At 43.1% G+C, this 19,098-nt stretch overlaps 2 protein-coding genes across 2 annotated transcripts in view; one reads left to right on the top strand and one right to left on the bottom strand.

Moving 5' to 3' along the window:
* The first annotated feature begins 1,359 nt into the window (after positions 1-1,359).
* Positions 1,360-7,412, top strand: LOC124005573 (G1/S-specific cyclin-E2-like). Its single transcript, XM_046314965.1, has 12 exons — positions 1,360-1,462; positions 2,350-2,397; positions 2,537-2,615; positions 2,729-2,779; positions 3,313-3,458; positions 3,796-3,931; positions 5,715-5,861; positions 6,005-6,100; positions 6,175-6,309; positions 6,426-6,537; positions 6,633-6,790; positions 7,053-7,412. The coding sequence occupies exons 2-12, from the start codon at positions 2,378-2,380 to the stop codon at positions 7,158-7,160; spliced, it is 1,188 nt and encodes a 395-aa protein (XP_046170921.1). The 5' UTR covers positions 1,360-1,462; positions 2,350-2,377; the 3' UTR covers positions 7,161-7,412.
* Positions 7,413-11,239: 3,827 nt separating this feature from the next.
* LOC124006032 (neural-cadherin-like) overlaps positions 11,240-19,098 on the bottom strand; it is a 114,425-nt gene continuing 106,566 nt past the window's right edge. Inside the window, 2 exon segments of the mRNA XM_046315692.1 lie at positions 11,240-13,666; positions 14,644-14,801. Of these exon segments, the coding sequence (XP_046171648.1) occupies positions 13,073-13,666; positions 14,644-14,801 (752 nt within the window). The 3' untranslated portion in view covers positions 11,240-13,072.

The raw sequence follows: 19,098 nt of genomic DNA, 5'->3' as shown, positions 1-19,098 counted from the left end.
TTTTGGTAAAAACTCAACTCGTCGTGTTTGGAGGACAAAGAATACTGAGTTTTATCCAAAGAACACCGTACCTACTGTGAAGCATGGGGGTGGAAATATCATGCTTTGGGGCTGTTTTTCTGCAAAGGGACCAGGATGACTGATCTGTCTAGGAAAGAATGAATGGGGCCATGTGTCGTGAGATTTTGAGTGAAAACCTCCTTCCATCAGCAAGGGCATTGAAGATGAAAGATGAAACGTGTCTGGGTCTTTCAGCATGACAAAGAAGCATTTCAAGGTCCTGGAGTGGCCTAGCCAGTCTCCAGATCTCAATCCCATAGAAAATCTTTGGAGGGAGTTGAAAGTCTGTGTTGCCCAGCAACAGCCCCAAAACATCACTGCTCTAGAGGAGATCTGCATGGAGGAATGGGCCAAAATACCAGCAACAGTGTGTGAAAAACTTGTGAAGACTTACAGAAAACGTTTGACCTCTGTCATTGTCAACAAAGGGTATATAACAAAGTATTGAGATAAACTTTTGTTATTGACCAAATACTTATTTTCCACCATAATTTGCATTTAATTTCATTAAAGGTCCTACAATGTGGTTTTCTGGATTTTTTTTCTCATTTTGTCTGTCATAATTGAAGTGGTACCTATGATGAAAATTACAGGCCTCTCTCATCTTTTTAAGTGGGAGAACTTGCACAATTGGTGGCTGACTAAATACTTTTTTGCCCCACTGTACATGATACTACCCTCTGGGGGTAGATGTCACTATTTGGACGGGTCCAGTATAACAAATAATGCATTTGCTAGAAGAGGAGTGAAAAAAGCTTCAACCTAGCTCAATCTACGTACAATAACAATCAGCATATAATATCTGCGTTGAAACGTAAGAATCTTCCTGTTTCAGTATGACAGCGCTCCACGCTGTCTTCATCTCGGGTTGTTTACATTTTGAAGGAAGACCACGTTGTTTCTCCTGACCTTCCTCTGATTGGCTAAGAGAGTTTGAAACCTCTCCCATAGGTGGACCTGTAATACGGAAGTGTTATTCTTGCAGAGAAAAAATAAGAAAATAGAGCTTAAACGTTTTTTTATATATACTTGACCACATGTAAAGGCTAACTCAACGCCTACTGCGTCGTTTAAGGTTAACCGGGAAATAAGGAATGCGGCCTTTCCCCCCAAAAAATATAAATTAAACCCCTCTTGTGCAAACTAGATCCGCCATCCATAAAAAGTCGATGAGCGAACGTCCCTAATAAAGATCACAAACACGTGATCAAATGTATTAATTCTCGGGAAACAAAACAGAATGTTCGCTTTCTTATTTGCAATAAATGGAATTCAGATTTGAACATTTAGCGCGTTTAAATGAACCGGGAACACACATGCGCACTTGCCATGGAATGGTCAGATATATAAAGATTGGCGCCGGCGCGCCAGCTGATCATTATTCGTTCATTCATTTCTGAGGGTAAGGAGCTGGAGAGGAATTGTTTGCTCATTTAGCTAGCTAGCTAGATTTCTCAGGAGTTTATTCTGAAAATTAGTGGTAAAGCTATTATGTCGATGGGGAACATTCAGTTCATTGGGATATTGTTTTTGTCTAAAAATCTGGAAAAGAAACCAAATTGCAAGGACGACTGGTAACGTTAGCAAACTGTCTGGTAAACATTAGTTAGTTGATTTGATAAGACAATACATCTTTTTCTTCACATTGGTTTGACGCTGTCTTTGTTATCAACTTTGCTTGATATTTAACGTTAACACGCAAGCCACCACTGCTTTTCATGGACGTGGCATAAAGGTAGTTTAGCCAGTAACTTTGAAGACGGGGAAACTACATCATGCAAATGTTACCTAGCATTGTTGAATTATTGCTATTGCAATACATTCTTTAAGTATCATATATTTTTCTATTTATGTAAACGTTGTTTTAATTTTGATGTATTGGAGGTAAAATTGGTTCTCTGGGGAGCTACTGTAGCTAGCCATAGTGACTGTCCAAATCCTCCCGCTTCGAGAAATTGGCGCGTAGTTGGGTTTCACAAACCATCAAAAATAATGATCATATGGTTACTTTCGTTAACAATAACAATGTAAGTTATGACCAGGGCTTCTGACATAACATTGGGACTACGGATACAGTAGATTTGATGCAATTTGTGGCAGATTTCTTTGTGGAATTGAGGACGGTACTCACAAGCTCAACCCTCTACCCATTTGGCATACCATTTTACCGCCCGGACAAAAACAGCCTTTTATTATCCAATCATGTTTTGAACTTGTGAAGATGCTTATTTGTACAAACTCTAAACTCTTTGCCATTTTAACAATGTTTTCGCCCTGTGTCCTTTTCAGTGGAACTCTGAAGCCTTCAATTGACAGAATGGCTAACGTTAGACGCAGGTATGGGAAGCCACACTGTAATAAAGCATCGTTATCAACAAGCATGATTGCAAGCGAACTTTAACGTTTAATATTTGTACATGGTTTAAAACAATTATGGTGACTGCTTGCTGCCGCTAAAAGTTGTCTGTCCTTTCAGTGGTCGCATCACATTACAAGCAAGAGATGAGAACGCACCGGAACAGAATGTCAAGATCACACGAAAAAGAAAATCTGAGGTTTGTTCAATTAGCTAGCAGTGTTATTTTTAATCATTAGTGTAGCGGTATTGTTTATTGGTCTTAAGCCAAATAAGAACTACAGCTAATGGTATTGGCCGTTTACTTTTCAGACATCAAAAAAGATGCCTCCCGCTGTGAAGAAACAAAGCTATGAAATACAGGTTGGTTGCTTGTTTATTCAACCAATTAACTTTACCAAGTTGTGCCAGTGATTGATGACTGTAAAACATGTGGGAGAATATAGGGGTGAACTGGTAAATAAATTCGCATGGATGTAGAAGTAATTGTTGAGAATTAACGCTACATACACACACTACTAGTTATCTGTGTCACTGGGTTAGACAGCGCGCAATAACCCCGCGTTTTGTCTGTCCCTCCCTTTCTCCTCCCCGCCTGATCTAAATCGCATTGCGTTCTTTGTTTTGTATACACTATGGAACGCGCATCAATACCCGTTTCTGTCGCCATTAAAATAATCATTCTCTTTTCGCATTTTTTAAGTTCATGTGTACTATAGCTTTGAACAGTTTGGTACTTTTCACTGTGCGTGTAGCATGCTGTGACCTATTTGTTAATGATGGCTCTGTTGGCTATATGGAATTTTCACTCTGTAAATGCATGCTTATTTATCTGCATTCGCTGCTTATGTGACTATATGCTGATGAAAAGAGTGAATTTGGTGCCTTTTCTCTAGAAACGGTGGTCAGAAGAAGGGGCAAGTCCATGTGTCCTTGTAGAAACGCCACACAAGGAGCTTGTGATGACTAGAGACTTGTCTGGCTTCAAGCAGTTCCGATTCAAGAACATCTTCATCAAGACCTCACCGCTGCCCTGCCTCAGGTACTGTGTGTGTGTTGAAGGGGCTTAGCCCAAATTCCGTTTACACCTCCCCCTGTCTTTGTTCCTAAACTGTACCCCCCCCCCCCCCCCCACAACACTACTTAGGATAACTCTGAATGTCATTTTTTTATATGGCACTCTACTGTCAATGCAAATCTTAAATACAAGGTCAGGGTGGAAGTAGACCTGCAACTAGAGAAACTTTAGAAATGGGCTACTTTTTGCCTTTCATGTTTATGACCATTGATGACAAACATTCATTATCTGGTTTTGGGCCTCAGTCAATGCCAGTGTACACCGGCTGTCCTGTTAAGACCGGTGTGTTTCCCCTTGGCAGCTGGGCCAGCTCGGATGACGTGTGGATTAAGATGCTGAACAAGGAGCTGAAGTATGTACATGACAAGGGCTTCCTACAGCAGCACCCCAAACTAAAGTCCAAGATGAGGGCCATTCTCCTGGACTGGCTTCTAGAGGTACATGTGTCTCTGAAATGACTTGCTGTACTCTATTCAATCTTGGGCCTATTACTTGTACCCATCTATATGCTCTTGGATTTGCCATAACTGCATTAGAGGTCGACCGACTATGATTCAACGCCGATAATGAAAACTATTCAATTTGGTTTAAATAATGCAAAAACAAAGTGTTGGAGAAGTAGAAAGCTAATGTTTGAGTTCCTTACTCAAACATCTGAAAGTTGGTGATTTCTTAACACGAGACTTCAATATTCCAAGATAAAGAGGTTTTAGGTTGTAGTTAATATAGGACTTTCTCTCTACCATTTGTATTTCATATACCTTTGACTATTGGATGTTCTTATAGGCACTATGGTATTGCCAGTGTAACAGTATAGCTTATGTCCCTCTCCTCGCTCCTCCCTGGCCTCGAACCAGGAACACGACAACAGCCACCCTCGACTCATCGTTACCCATCGCTCCACAAGAGCCCTCTGCAAGGGGAGCAACCACTCCAAGTCTCAGAGCGAGTGAAATTTGAGACGCTATTAGCGCGCACCCCGCTTACTAGCCAGCCATTTCACATCAGTTACACCAGCCATTAGGCTGATAGGCTTGAAGTCATAAACAGCGCTTTGCTTGCGAAGAGCTGCTGGCAAAAACGCACGAAAGTGCTGTTTGAATGAAAGCTTACGAGCCTGCTGCTGCCTTCCATCGCTCAGTCAGACTGCTCTATCAAATCATAGACTTAATTATAACATAACACACAGAAATACGAGCCTTTGGTCATTAATATGGTCGAATCCGGAAACGATCATTTAAAAACAAAACATTTATTTCAGTGAAATACGTAACCTTTCCGTATTTTATCTAATGGGTGGTATCCCTAAGTATAAATATTCTTGTTACATTGCACAACCTTCAATGTTATGTCATGATTACATAAAATTCTGGTAAATTAGTTCGCAATGAGCCAGGCTTGCCCAAACTGTTGCATATACCCTGACTCTGCGTGTAATGAATGCAAGAGAAGTGACACAATTTCACCTGGTTAATATGGCTTGCTAACCTGGATTTCTTTTAGCTAAATATGCAGGTTTAAAAATGTATACTTCTGTGTATTGATTTTAAGACTGTCATTGGTGTTTATGGTTGGGTACAGTCATCAAACGATTCTGCTTTTTTTTCTCGCAAATGCGCTTTGTTAAATCATCCCCCTGCGTTGCATCGATTATATGCAATGCAGGACAAGCTATATAAACTAGTAATATCATCAACCATGTGTAGTTAGCTAATGATTATGATTGTTTAATGCTAGCTAGCAACTTACCTTGGCTTCTACTGCATTCGCGTAACAGTCAGGCTCCTCTGAGTGCAATGAGGCAGGTGGTTAGAGCGTTGGACTAGTTAACTGTAAGGTTGCAAGATTAGATCCCCCGAGCTGACAAGGTGAAAATCTGTCGTTCTGCCCCTGAACAAAGCCTAGGAACAGTGGGTTAACTGTCATCATTGATAATAAGAATGTGTTCTTAACTGACTTGCCTAGTTAAATAAAGCTATAAACCTTTTTATCGGCGTCCAAAAATACTGATTTCCGATTATGAGAACTTAATCGGCCATTCCGATTAATCGGTCGACCTCTGAACTGGATACGCATGAGCCAAAGGTCTGATACTCCACCTCCATAGTTATTACCTCGGGTTCTACATCTCCAATACTTTGACTTGTTTACTATAGTGCCACAGGATTTGTACAGAGGTGACTGATGTCTAACCCATCCCTGTTTTGTCCTGTGTTGTAGGTGAGTGAGGTGTACACTCTGCATCGACAGACTGCTTATCTGGCTCAGGACTTCTTTGACCGCTTCATGCTGACACAGGATGATATGGCGAAGGACCGACTGCAGCTCATAGGAATCACAGCCCTCTTCATCGCATCGAAGATAGAGGTAGGTGTAACGTCCTCCATTTTCATGCTCTTCTGGATGGTGACCACTGCTTTAGTTTATACTGTCAACAAATGAATAAGATGGCGTTAGCACTTCTCTTATTTTCTTCTCAAGTCTAATTGTTCCCTCCTTATGTCCCTCAGGAAATCTACCCTCCAAAGCTCCATGAGTTTGCCTACGTGACTGACGGAGCCTGTGAGGAGGAAGCGATCCTGGAGATGGAACTTGTCATGTTGAAGGTAAGAAACCCCCCTGTGCCCAACACTGTACTAATTCAGTTGTCACACATGACTTAATGACTCTCCTCCATCAGGCGCTGAACTGGAACCTGTGTCCAGAGACTGTGATCACATGGCTGAAGCTCTATGCTCAGGTGGAGTCTCTAAAGGATGGTGTCAACTTCCTGGTACCTCAGTTCTCTCAGGACACCTACATCCAGATCACACAGGTGAGTCCACTAGGCCCCCCCCCCCCCCGGCAGCTTCTCCTGACACTTGACTGTCGGAAGGCTTTTAGCTTCCCTACAGCTGTTTTAATGGCTGTCCTGGTCTCTCCGTGTTACAGCTTTTAGACCTGGCCATCCTGGACATCAACTCTCTGGACTACCAGTATGGGATACTGGCTGCTGCTGCCTTCTGCCATTTTTTCTCATTTGACGTTGTCCACCAAGTATCAGGTAAGCAACGATTTGACATAGTGTACATGGGTTGGCCCCTAGAACGCCACAGCCCTCGTGTTATTACATAGTTACTAATGTCTGTTTCTGTGCAGGTCTGACGTGGGATAGTATTGCGCCCTGTGTCCGGTGGATGACCCCCTTCATGCGCACGGTCAGCGCCTGTCCCAGAGCAGAGCTCAAGGACTTTAAGAAAGTGATGTCTGATGAAAGACACAACATCCAGACCCACGTAGACTACCTGTCCATGCTGGTGAGGGCTCACACAACATTTTCAGGGGCTGGAATGGGTACAATATTCAAAGAAAACAACCAGAATGGCTGCTCACTGTTGGCTGTTTAGAGTATCTCTACCAGTGTTTGGGAGTAGTAAGTCTCTTTCACCCAGACATGTATTGCAGCCATATTGGTGATGCATGGCAGCCATTTTGTGCTACAAAGTCATATTTTAAGTAAAAGAATAAAACTGCGCATACATGTTCATTGATCTTATTGAATCATCTTGTCTGTTGCAGAGCGACGCTCACCAGAGGCAACCGGACAGCCAAGATAGACTATCGCCTGCTGCCATAGGAGGGATATTGACTCCACCAAAAAGCACAGAGAAACCAGCCAATCACTGAGCCCCAGGGTCTCCTTGTGTTGATCTTCTGACCAACCAGATGAAGGGAAAATTCCCTAGATGTCATGCCTGACCAGCCAGAGGCTGGGAAACTTAACTTCGGAACCTCATCCTTATTTGACCAATCAAATTAGCTTTTGGGCATAACTCACCTTTTTTGTAGCATGTTAAAATGAGTTATTTTACTTTTTATACCAAGCTGTAGATCAGTATATATATGCAGTACAACCATGGAAATTAGCTCATGGATACTATATTGTGTGGTCCTGTGTAGCTCAGTTGGTAGAGCATGGCGCTTGTAACGCCAGGGTAGTGGGTTCGATCCCCGGGACCACCCATACGTAGAATGTATGCACACATGACTGTAAGTCGCTTTGGATAAAAGCGTCTGCTAAATGGCATATATATATTGACATATTTTGTCAAATGATTGCAACAAAGACTCTTGCAGAGTTCTTGCAGTCTTAATCCCCAGAATTAGATTTTTACATGGAGATCATTTGAGTTGACTCAAGCCTTTCTCCATAGGAAAGCATGTCTGCTGCTCCCCCTTTGTTACTTGAAGCTGAACATCTCAAGACATGGGATGTTTTGATGGTTAAAAAGCTCATTGTTTGAGGTGAATTGGTACATAATGCTCACAGTTGAGTTGCTTAACTCGGTCTCTTAACAATGTGTATCTGGTGCTGTGTAGTTTAAATCTGGGTGCTCCTGGAAATGGCTCAGCCATACAGTAACACTGAAAGCAGTCTTGGCGTTTGCTCTGGTGACATTTTAAACATTTGAGCTGTTTGAAAGGGTAGTGCAGGGTTAACTGTTTACGACACAACCTTCTTAAACACTGTTTTTGAAGTTGTGTTCTCACCCCGCTGTGAACGACTCTCTGTGTGTGTTCTCACCACGCTGTGAACGACTCGCTGTGTGTGTTCTCACCACGCTGTGAACGACTCGCTGTGTGTGTTCTCACCACGCTGTGAACGACTCGCTGTGTGTGTTCTCACCACGCTGTGAACGACTCGCTGTGTGTGTTCTCACCACGCTGTGAACGACTCGCTGTGTGTGTTCTCACCACGCTGTGAACGACTCGCTGTGTGTGTTCTCACCACGCTGTGAACGACTCGCTGTGTGTGTTCTCACGCCACGCTGTGAACGACTCGCTGTGTGTGTTCTCACCACGCTGTGAACGACTCGCTGTGTGTGTTCTCACCACGCTGTGAACGACTCGCTGTGTGTGTTCTCACCACGCTGTGAACGACTCGCTGTGTGTGTTCTCACCACGCTGTGAACGACTCGCTGTGTGTGTTCTCACCACGCTGTGAACGACTCGCTGTGTGTGTTCTCACCACGCTGTGAACGACTCGCTGTGTGTGTTCTCACCACGCTGTGAACGACTCGCTGTGTGTGTTCTCACCACGCTGTGAACGACTCGCTGTGTGTGTTCTCACCACGCTGTGAACGACTCGCTGTGTGTGTTCTCACCACGCTGTGAACGACTCGCTGTGTGTGTTCTCACCACGCTGTGAACGACTCGCTGTGTGTGTTCTCACCACGCTGTGAACGACTCGCTGTGTGTGTTCTCACCACGCTGTGAACGACTCGCTGTGTGTGTTCTCACCACGCTGTGAACGACTCGCTGTGTGTGTTCTCACCACGCTGTGAACGACTCGCTGTGTGTGTTCTCACCACGCTGTGAACGACTTGCTGTGTGTGTTCTCACCACGCTGTGAACGACTCCTTGCATTCTCCTGCCACAACACATTCCTGGACAACTTGACTTCAGTAGTTTGATTTAGACCCTTTGGACTGATTTACAACTGTACGTAATTTTAACATATTTATTTGTTCATTTAAGCCTTACAATGTTTTTATGTCCATATACATTCATAGGGCTATGAATTCAGGTCTTTCACAATGCCAAAGGCAAACAATTTAAGTCACAGGATGCATGTTATTTATGACTATCTGTTATTGGGTGGGAAAACGCGGTATAATGCAGTTGCATATGAAATGTTGTAGTTTTACGCTAGCCTGTCCGTGGTGCCTTAGTTGAACTATTTTGATAGTGTGATGTGAAGACTTGAGAACACAGAGGTCCCAGTGCAGGGCTCCAACCCAGTCATTCTAGCAAACCTGTGACTCAACTGAAACCTTCAGTGTTGTGCAGATGTCTGCCGAGGCAGCAGTATACAAAGAACCATGTTTAAACTGTAAATGAAATACTAATGTATATATGTTATGTACATAAACTGAAAGTTATGTTTTTTAATGGAATTGTCTCGAATAAAGGACATAGAAATGTATGCATTTTGCCTGCTTTTAAGGTTGACATTGCAATGGCAGCATTTGCCTTGTACTTGTTTCGACTATGATTTGTTAAATTCTTGTGAATTGGCGACGGAGTGACATTTAGAACTGGTCTAACTTGAATGAATCAAGCCACAAGATCCATACACAATACTACCTATTACATAGACTGGAGAAGTCCTCTTATTTCCATCTGAAATGGGATGAACATCGCCTTGCCTTCAACAAGCGTGAGGTGTGAGCATCACCCCTTCGTGTCCTCTGACATTAAAAGCCATTTTTCACAGAATGATGGTGTTATAAAGATGAGGCCTGCACTTTTAACATGTGCATTGCATTACTACAGTATCCTTATCAGGCCTTGTATTGTCTTGGGTCTGGCATTTCATGTTTACACATGCCGTGTGTGTCAGGGGGAGGGGAACGCTTTACTACTCGAATGACAGGCGTTGGGTAAAAGAAGCCTTAACCGTGACAGACGGGTAAAGTCTCAATGAAGTGCTCAACTTCACTCCACTATTGACGGGTGTTTGTTGAAACCAGAGGGACACCAATCTAATGAACAGGTTAAAAAGTGGGCCAAAGCAGCTGTAAGAGACTCAGTAATGTGATTGTGTTAAAACTCCAATGCATTTCAGGGTAACAATTAACTTACTGATGGTAACTTAAATAGCTTCTTAGCAAACAGCAATTTCTCGAGCAACAATTTTGCTCCGACTGTGGGCGTGGTCTGAGTGGAGAGGGGGAAACGATCTGTTATTGGCAGAGGTTTTGAACTATTTCTTTTTGGTCTAACTAATCCACCGCCTCTGTCACCGGGCAGGCCAAAACTCCATCCCACTAAAACAGGCTGAAATTTCAGGCAGTCTTTTCAAACAGATCTTACACTAAGGTCATTTTCATAATTTCACTATTCCAACCTCATAGTGTGGAAATATACTGTACTGTATATCAAACACAGGAATATTATGTTTTTGACTGCACTGGGCCTTTAAGAAATTGCCCCAGTCCTATCTCTAATGTCCCCCACCCTGAAAGGACTGAACAGTGACGGTGGCAGTGACCCCTGGTCAGTCAGCTCTGCTTGGGTGTCTGTGTGTGATGATGCATGTCTCTACCGTGAGGCCAGCGTGTTTGTGTGTGTCTGTGTTTGAGGGGGTAGTCTAGGAGGCAGTGGGAGAGCAAGGCAGCCATGGGCCGCTCTCTCTCCCCCCCTCCCCAAGGCTAGGTTGTGAGAGGTTATTGTGTTGGCCTGGGAATGCATGGCCCCCACCTCTACATGCCAGAGTTATTGTAACCCCCACCCATCCCTCTTGAACCAACCCTGACAAAGAGACCCTCTCCCCCCACCCCCAACCCAACTGCATAATGAGACCTTCACTTTTGTTTCATTTTCCAACTTAATGTACGTGTGCTACAGTCTCCACGTACAAATAGCCCATATCTATGACTATCTACAGTAGGATTTTTTTTTTTTTAATCCTTGAGAGAAACTAACAAATTGAACATAATATAATTTGACCAAATACATTCTTTTTCATGTAAAGATCTGAAACTGCCTCACTGTGCCTTTAGGAGCTGCAGATTACACCACCAGAGGGCAGTATGTCCCTATGTTAAGAATAACCATGGCCATATTTCTCATCCCCTTAATGTTGTTGAACCTTCTCTCATACAGTGCTATGTCCTGATAAAGCCTGGGCCATGGTTCATTAACAGTTTCCATATAATATAGATGGAGTTACTGGACAAAGAAAGTTACAAAACCAAATGCAATGCCTTGAAGAAAAGCTATTTTTAATAAAAGTAATATACAAAATGAATATCTGACGTTAGGTTGCTATAAAACGTTAGATATGTACATTATTTATACATAATAACATGGGGGCAAGAACCTTGAGTCCTGAATACAGTAAGTAGGGACGCTGGGCTGGGAGGAGTGAAGCCTTACTGGGTTTGTGAGTTCTGGTGTGTGTGTGTGTGTCCTGATCAAAATCACTGAACGGCTGCAACCACATTTATCCATTGTATCTATAATTTTAGGTTAATATATGCAAACATAGCAACTGCAGTTAAGTTATATGGGGGAAAAATTGTCAGGGTGCAGTCGATAATTGGACCAAACACCAGCGTACAAAAGGCACCCCCAGTAATTTGAAATGTGGAGACAAAAGCCAGAAGGGATTTTATCAGTGTGTTTGTTAGGGAGGTGTTCCTGGTTCTCACTCTGTCCTCACTGTGCATCACAGTAACTCTACAGCCATGGAAAAAATGAGATATTTGTTTATACAGCTATACGTAAAGTGAAGACATTTTGGAGATCTAGTTTTGGGGAGTTTCTGTCTACCTACGGCAACAAACATAGATCCATTTCAATCAGATCATTTGTAAAATAATTGTCAGCAATGGAGTTTCTGTGATTGTACTGTTCGACTTTTCTTTGACCACTCAACTATTCCTCCCCAGCCAACCCTTCCCTGTATGTCCTGTCTCCTTTAGCACAATACATTCATCAGACGTTGTCAGGACACTGTGGGGTCATCCTGCCCTCTTGTTTCCAAGACGATAGGACAGGAAGTTTCAGACATGATTGGCATCACACAACACCATCTCTGAACCAACATAGAGCTAGAAACAGAAGAAAGGAGCAGGTCCTTGTAAGACACATCAACACAGTGCACCACAAGGGCTGGGTTCATCATGTCTATATTGGAGTAGAAAAATATTTCCTATCTGAAACCCATCACTATATTCTATAATACACATAATTGATGCCAATTGAAGGTTTCTCACCAGGCAGATCAACAATGCTTTTACCATTCTAAGCATTTTAAGGTTTGTACTTATTTTTGGGTAAATGGATTCTGCAATTAACACTGAGAATCATCCACTAGTGCAATTAGACCGTGATTGAAAGGGAAAGCCTTTGACAATAGTCTAGAACCTCCTGTATATGAGCTACTCATAACTTCTCGTATCAAGGAATAAGCAACACGATTGACTGCTTTCTTCGTCGAATCATTTTTCCTTTAGTTATATAAAGGTTCCTCCTAGAGATCATATCTACCTCCTGCTCAAGTGAAGAAGGTGAACTCCCCTTGTGTAGGGCAAAAATGCTGTTAATATATATTGTCACAGGATAGAATGTCATAAAGGAACAAATCAGAGCTTCTCCATTTGCCCGTTTCACTGGCATGACTGTCTTTATCCAATAGGATGTCTGAAACAAAAACGGTAGAATACAAAATAAATGGGTACTGGTAACATATACATTTGACATACTAAGTTCAAAGTCCTTATAATGTAGAAGAACAACATTGTCCCTGTTGGTTCAACATCATTTCAGAGCTCAAATAAATACAGTTTCAACACTTCACCGAGAGAAATAAAACAGAATAAATAAATTCATCTCACTAAGACTTGTAATCCCTCTTCCACCACATAAAGCTTCAGCAAACCTGTCAACATGAAGAAAAAAATAACAGGAGCCAATTTTCTGTGTGCTTTGTTTCCCTTACAACCAACCAGCATTGACACACCAGACACAATCACTAGCAGGAACTAAGTCAGTCAATGTTGCAGTGTATAATGTTGTGGTTTATGAATACCCTAAAAAGGGTGTGGCAGGTTGTCCTGACTATGGCTCCTCTGATTCTGGCTGTAACTCAAAGCATCCCGGTATGTCAGCGCCAGCGCCGGCCGCTCGTACATTTCACTTAGAGCCTCAAACTTGTCCCCCCAGTGGGATAGCCGGTCGAAGCTGAAGGCTGCTCCCTCCTCTTCCTCTGCTGTATTTTGGGAGATAGCAGAACCCAGCGAGCTGAGGCTACCGACCGGGGACCCGGCGCCCTCGATGCTCCAGACGTGATAGCTGTCCGGCGGGAACTCCTGACTGTCGTTGTCGGCCTCCCAGATGATGCGCGCCACGTAGCTCTTGAAGTCCATGGGACAGTGGCCCACGGAGATAGCATGCGCATCATTACTATCATTCGTATAGCTTGCATTGCTAGCGTGGTGATGATGGCGGTGGTGGTGGTGGGGGATGTGGAGGTAGGGGGTCCCTGAGCTGCAGGCTGAGCCAGCAGGGTGCACCTCCTCCTGGGAGCCCTGGGAGGACTTGATGAGAGGGGCGGTGGTGCAGGATGAGGACTGGGACAGGCTGGAACACAGGGGCCTCTTCAGCTCTGTGATATCATAGGCATTCTGGAGGGATGAAATGGCATCAAATTGAAAACATAAGTATGAAAAATAAGTAAATGGTACTATCTAGTGGTCAATTTAGAAATTCATCTCAATGAACAGCGACATAGATCATTTCACTGTGCTGCAATGTCTGACCTGTGTGTGTGTTTACTAGATATCCCTCTAGTGGTGTGGAGACTGTGCTTTGGCAAAATGGGTGGGGTTATATCCTTCCTGTTTGGCCCTGTCCGGGGGTGTCCTTGGATGGGTCCACAGTGTCTCCTGACCCCTCCCGTCTCAGCCTCCAGTATTTATGCTGCAGTAGTTTATGTGTCGGGGGGCTAGGGTCAGTTTGTTATATCTGGAGTACTTCTCCTGTCCTATTCGGTGTCCTGTGTGAATCTAAGTGTGCGTTCTCTAATTCTCTCCTTCTCTCTTTCTTTCTCTCTCTCGGAGGACCTGAGCCCTAGGACCATGCCCCAGGACTACCTGACATGATGACTCCTTGCTGTCCCCAGTCCACCTGGCCGTGCTGCTGCTCCAGTTTCAACTGTTCTGCCTTATTATTATTATTCAACCATGCTGGTCATTTATGAACATTTGAACATCTTGGCCATGTTCTGTTATAATCTCCACCCGGCACAGCCAGAAGAGGACTGGCCACCCCACATAGCCTGGTTCCTCTAGGTTTCTTCCTAGGTTTTGGCCTTTCTATGGAGTTTTTCCTAGCCACCGTGCTTCTACACCTGCATTGCCTGCTGTTTGGGGTTTTAGGCTGGGTTTCTGTACAGCACTTTGAGATACCAGCTGATGTACGAAGGGCTATATAAATACATTTGATTTGATTTGTGTTTGTGTGTGTGTGTGTGTGTGTGTGTGTGTGTGTGTGTGTGTGTGTGTGTGTGTGTGTGTGTGTGTGTGTGTGTGTGTGTGTGTGTGTGTGTGTGTGTGTGTGTGTATATGTATGTGTGTATGTATGTATGTGTGTGTGTGTGTACCTGGTCCTGCTCTCCCCCTCCCTCCTCGTTGTAGTTGAGGATGTTCTCTCTGATGTCCTCCCAGCTCTGGTGTTCTGCAGGGATGTGGTACACGCCCCTCTTCTGGAACTTACTACGACTGCCCTTCTGGTTCCACACTGTCACAGCTACCAGCACAGCTACAGGACACAGAGAAATGCAACAGTTCAGTCATTAGAGTGGATGGAAGAGATGGAGAGATAACACTACTGCACTCTACATGCATCTGAGTGTTGAAGGGAAAGAGATGACGCAAAACCTATCCTTTTCACGTTCACCTCTTGTCTTCTGTTGGCCATCCGCTGTCCCTCAGGCAATCCTACATGGTCTTTTCCCCTCTCCCTTCATTCCATCCCTCTCAATTTCCCCTCCTCACTCTCCCTGCAAGTCTAACCATCATATATCACTGATTTGTAGACATTCACCACTGCAGCTACTTCACCCTTTTCCTCATCTCGCTTGACGTTTCTAGTTTTAGGACTCAGATGTTTATGTTAGTCTTCTCATCCCCCTCTCCTTTCCCTGGCATGGGGCTATGATCTCTCTACGTCGTGTATCAGGGCCGTCAGCGTTGACAGAGGGGCCCTCGGGGGGCACTGCCAGTCTGACATCACACAGCCATACCCGTCAGAGGCTCATGCAAACCTCGCTACCCGTCACATCACTGAATGGCCCTCTAGTCTCTAGTCTATTTCCCCTGCCCTCGCTTCGACATACATCTACAGTTGAAGTCTGTTCGCTGCCCTGGCCCCCCAATGGTGGAACAAACTCCCTCACGACGCCAGGACAGCGGAGTCAATCACCACCTTCCGGAGACACCTGAAACCCCACCTCTTTAAGGAATACCTAGGATAGGATGATCTCTCTCACCCCCCCCCCCCTTAAGTTTTAGATGCACTATTGTAAAGTGACTGTTCCACTGGATGTCATAAGGTGAATGCACCAATTTGTAAGTCGCTCTGGATAAGAGCGTCTGCTAAATGACTTAAATGTAAATGTAAATGTAAAGTCGGAAGTTTACATAAACTGAGTTTAAATGTATTTGGCTAAGGTTTTCACAATTCCTGACATTTCATCATAGTAGAAATCCCGTGTCTTAGGTCAGTTAGGATCACCACTTTATTGTAAGAATGTGAAATCTCAGAATAATAGTAGAGAGAATGATTTATTTCAGCTTTTATTTCTTTCATCACATTCCCAGTGGAATAAATTCAATTAGTATTTGGTAGCATTGCCTTTAAATGGTTTAACTTGGGACAAACGTTTTGGGTAGCCTTCCACAAGCTTCCCACAATAAGTTAGGTCAATTCTGGCCCATTCCTGACAGAGCTGGTGTAACTGAGTCAGGTTTGTAGGCCTCCATGCTCGAACACACTTTTTCAGTTCTTCCCACAAATTTTCTATAGGATTGAGGTCAGGGCTTTGTGATGGCCACTCCAATACCTTGATTTTGTTGTCCTTGAGCCATTTTGCCACAACTTTGGAAGTATGCTTGGTGCCGTTGTTAATTTGGAAGACCCATTTGCGACCAAGCTTTAACTTTCTGATTGATGTCTTGAGATGTTGCTTCAATATATCCACATACTTTTCCTACCTCATGATGCCATCTATTTTGTGGAGTGCACCAGTCCCTCCTGCAGCAAAGTACCCTCTTGATGCTGCCACCCCCGTGGGATGCTGTTCTTCGGTTTGCAAGCCTCCTCATTTTCGTTCAAACATAACGATGGTCATTATAGCCAAACAGTTATATTTTTGTTTTATCAGACCAGAGGACATTTCTCCAGTAAGTACAATCTTTCTCCCCATGTGCAGTTGCAAAACGTAGTCTGGCTTTTTTTTATGGCGGTTTTGGAGCAGTGGCTTCTTCCTTGCTGAGCGGCCATTCAGGTTATGCCAATATAGGACTCGTTTTACTGTGGATATAGATGCTTTTGTACCTGTTTCCTCCAGCATCTCACAAGGTCCTTTGCTGTTGTTCTGGGATTGATTTGCACTTTTCGCACCAAAGTACGTTCATCACTAGGAGACAGAACGCGTCTCCTTCCTGAACGGTATGACGGCTGCGTGGTCTCATGGTGTTTATATTTGCGTACTATTGTTTGTACAGATGAACGTGGTACCTTCAGGCGTTTGGAAATTGCTCCCAAGGATGAACCAGATTTCTTTTGATTTTCTCATGATGTCAAGCAAAGAGGCACTGAGTTTGGAGGTAGGCCTTGAAATACATCCACAGGTAGACCTCCAATTAACTCAAATGATGTTAATTAGCCTATCAGAATCGTCTAAAGCCATGACATCATTTTCTGGAATTTTCCAAGCTGGTTAAAGGCACAGTCAACTTAGTATATGTACTTCTGATCCACTGGAACTGTGATACAGTGAATAATAAGCAAAATAATCTGTCTGTAAACAATTTTTGGAAAAATTAATTGTGTCATGCAGAAAGTAGATGTCCTAACCGACTTGCCAAAACTATAGTTGTTAACCTGTTACTCCTACCCCCTTCGAACATTCTGTTAAAAATCGCGCAACATTTCAGCGCCCTGCTGCTCATGCCAGGAATATAGTATATGCATATGATTAGTATGTGTGGATAGAAAACACTCAGACGTTTATAAAACTGGTTAAATCACGGCTGTGACTACAACAGAACGTGCATTTCATCGAAAAGCGCAGGAAAACCTGATCACTGAAAAATGGAAAATATATCAATGCGCCACTTGCATGTATTGTCTATGGGAAAGCAAATTACCTGGAGCCGAGATTGCGATTCCTACAGCTTCCTTACGATGTCAACAGTCGTCATTTGCCTAGGCTTTGTTTCTTGGTCAAACGAAGAAGAGACAGCCCATTTCTTCAGGTCTCGGACCGGATATTTTGGTTGAAATTTACCCGGACATTATTTCCAGACGTACCCCTATAGAATATACATCGCCTCGTGATCAATTTGATCGCTTATTAACGTTTACTAATACCTAAAGTTGCATTACAAAAGTATATCAAAGTGTTTTGTGAAAGTTTATCGTCAACTTTTTTAATGAAAAAAAATTACGTTACATTATAAGACGCTATTTTTTTCCGTTTATCACACAGTCTTCATAGATCGATATCTAGGCTATATATGGACCGATTTAATCGAAAAAAAAGACCCAATAGTGATTATGGGACATCTAGGAGTGCCAACAAAGAAGATGGTCAAATGTAATGAATGTTTATTTTATTTGTGCGGTTTGTGTAGCGCCGACTATGCTAATTATTTTGTTTACGTCCCCTGCGGGTCTTTTGGGGTGTTAAATGCTATCAGATAATAGCTTCTCATGCTTTCGCCGAAAAGCATTTTAAAAATCTGACTTGTTGCCTGGATTCACAACGAGTGTAGCTTTAATTCAATACCCTGCATGTGTATTTTAATGAACGTTTGAGTTTTAACTAGTACTATTAGCATTTAGCGTAGTGCATTTGCATTTCCAGATGTCTAGATGTGACGCCTGCGTGTCAGGTAGGAGCAAGAGGTTAACAAGAAATTTGTGGAGTGGTTGAAAAACTAGTTTTAACGACTCCAACCTTAGTGTATGTAAACTTCCGACTTCAACTTTAGTTACACAACTATCTATATAGTGTTTATCAATGCTGCGAATGGACAGCATTATAATGGCTACTTTTTCGATCTTTTAACTTCTTATGGCTACAGGGGCAGTATTGAGTAGCTTGGATGAAAGGTGCACAGAGGTGCCCATATTCAACGGTCTGCTCCTCAGTCATAGTTGCTAATATTTGCATATTATTATTAGTATTGTATAGAAAACACTCTGAAGTTTCTAAAACTGTTTGAATTATGTCTGTGAGTGTAACAGAACTCATATAGCAGGCAAAAACCTGAGAAATTCCACTTCCTGTTTTTTTTTCTGGGGGTGGCAGATTTTCAACCAAGCTCTCATTGAAATTACAGCGAGATATGGATGAGTTTTCACTTCCTACGCCTTCCACTAGATGTCAACAGTCAATAGAACTTTGTCTTATGACTTTAATGTAAAGGGGGTTCGAATGACAGGAAATAGTCACCACTGCCACGAGTTGACCATGCATTCACTATGCGCTTTCACAGGGGAAGGACCTGCGTTCCACCGGTCATCTGAAGTCATTCTAATTCTCCGGTTGGAACGTTATTCAAGATATATGTAAACAACATTCTAAAGATTGATTCAGTGCATCGTTTGACATGTTTCTACTGACTGTTACGGAACTTTTGGATATTTCGTCACGTTATAGTGGACGCGCTTTGTGACTTTGGAATTGTTTACCAAACGCACTAACCAAAGTAGCTAATTGGACATAAATAACGGACATTTTCGAACAAATCAAGCATTTATTGTGGACCTGGGATTCCTAGGACTGCATTCTGATGAAGTTCATCAAAGGTAAGGAAGCATTTATCAT

Source organism: Oncorhynchus gorbuscha, linkage group LG19, assembly GCF_021184085.1.
Source record: "Oncorhynchus gorbuscha isolate QuinsamMale2020 ecotype Even-year linkage group LG19, OgorEven_v1.0, whole genome shotgun sequence".
Taxonomy (NCBI): domain Eukaryota; kingdom Metazoa; phylum Chordata; class Actinopteri; order Salmoniformes; family Salmonidae; genus Oncorhynchus; species Oncorhynchus gorbuscha.
This window is presented reverse-complemented; position numbering and strand designations above follow the sequence as displayed.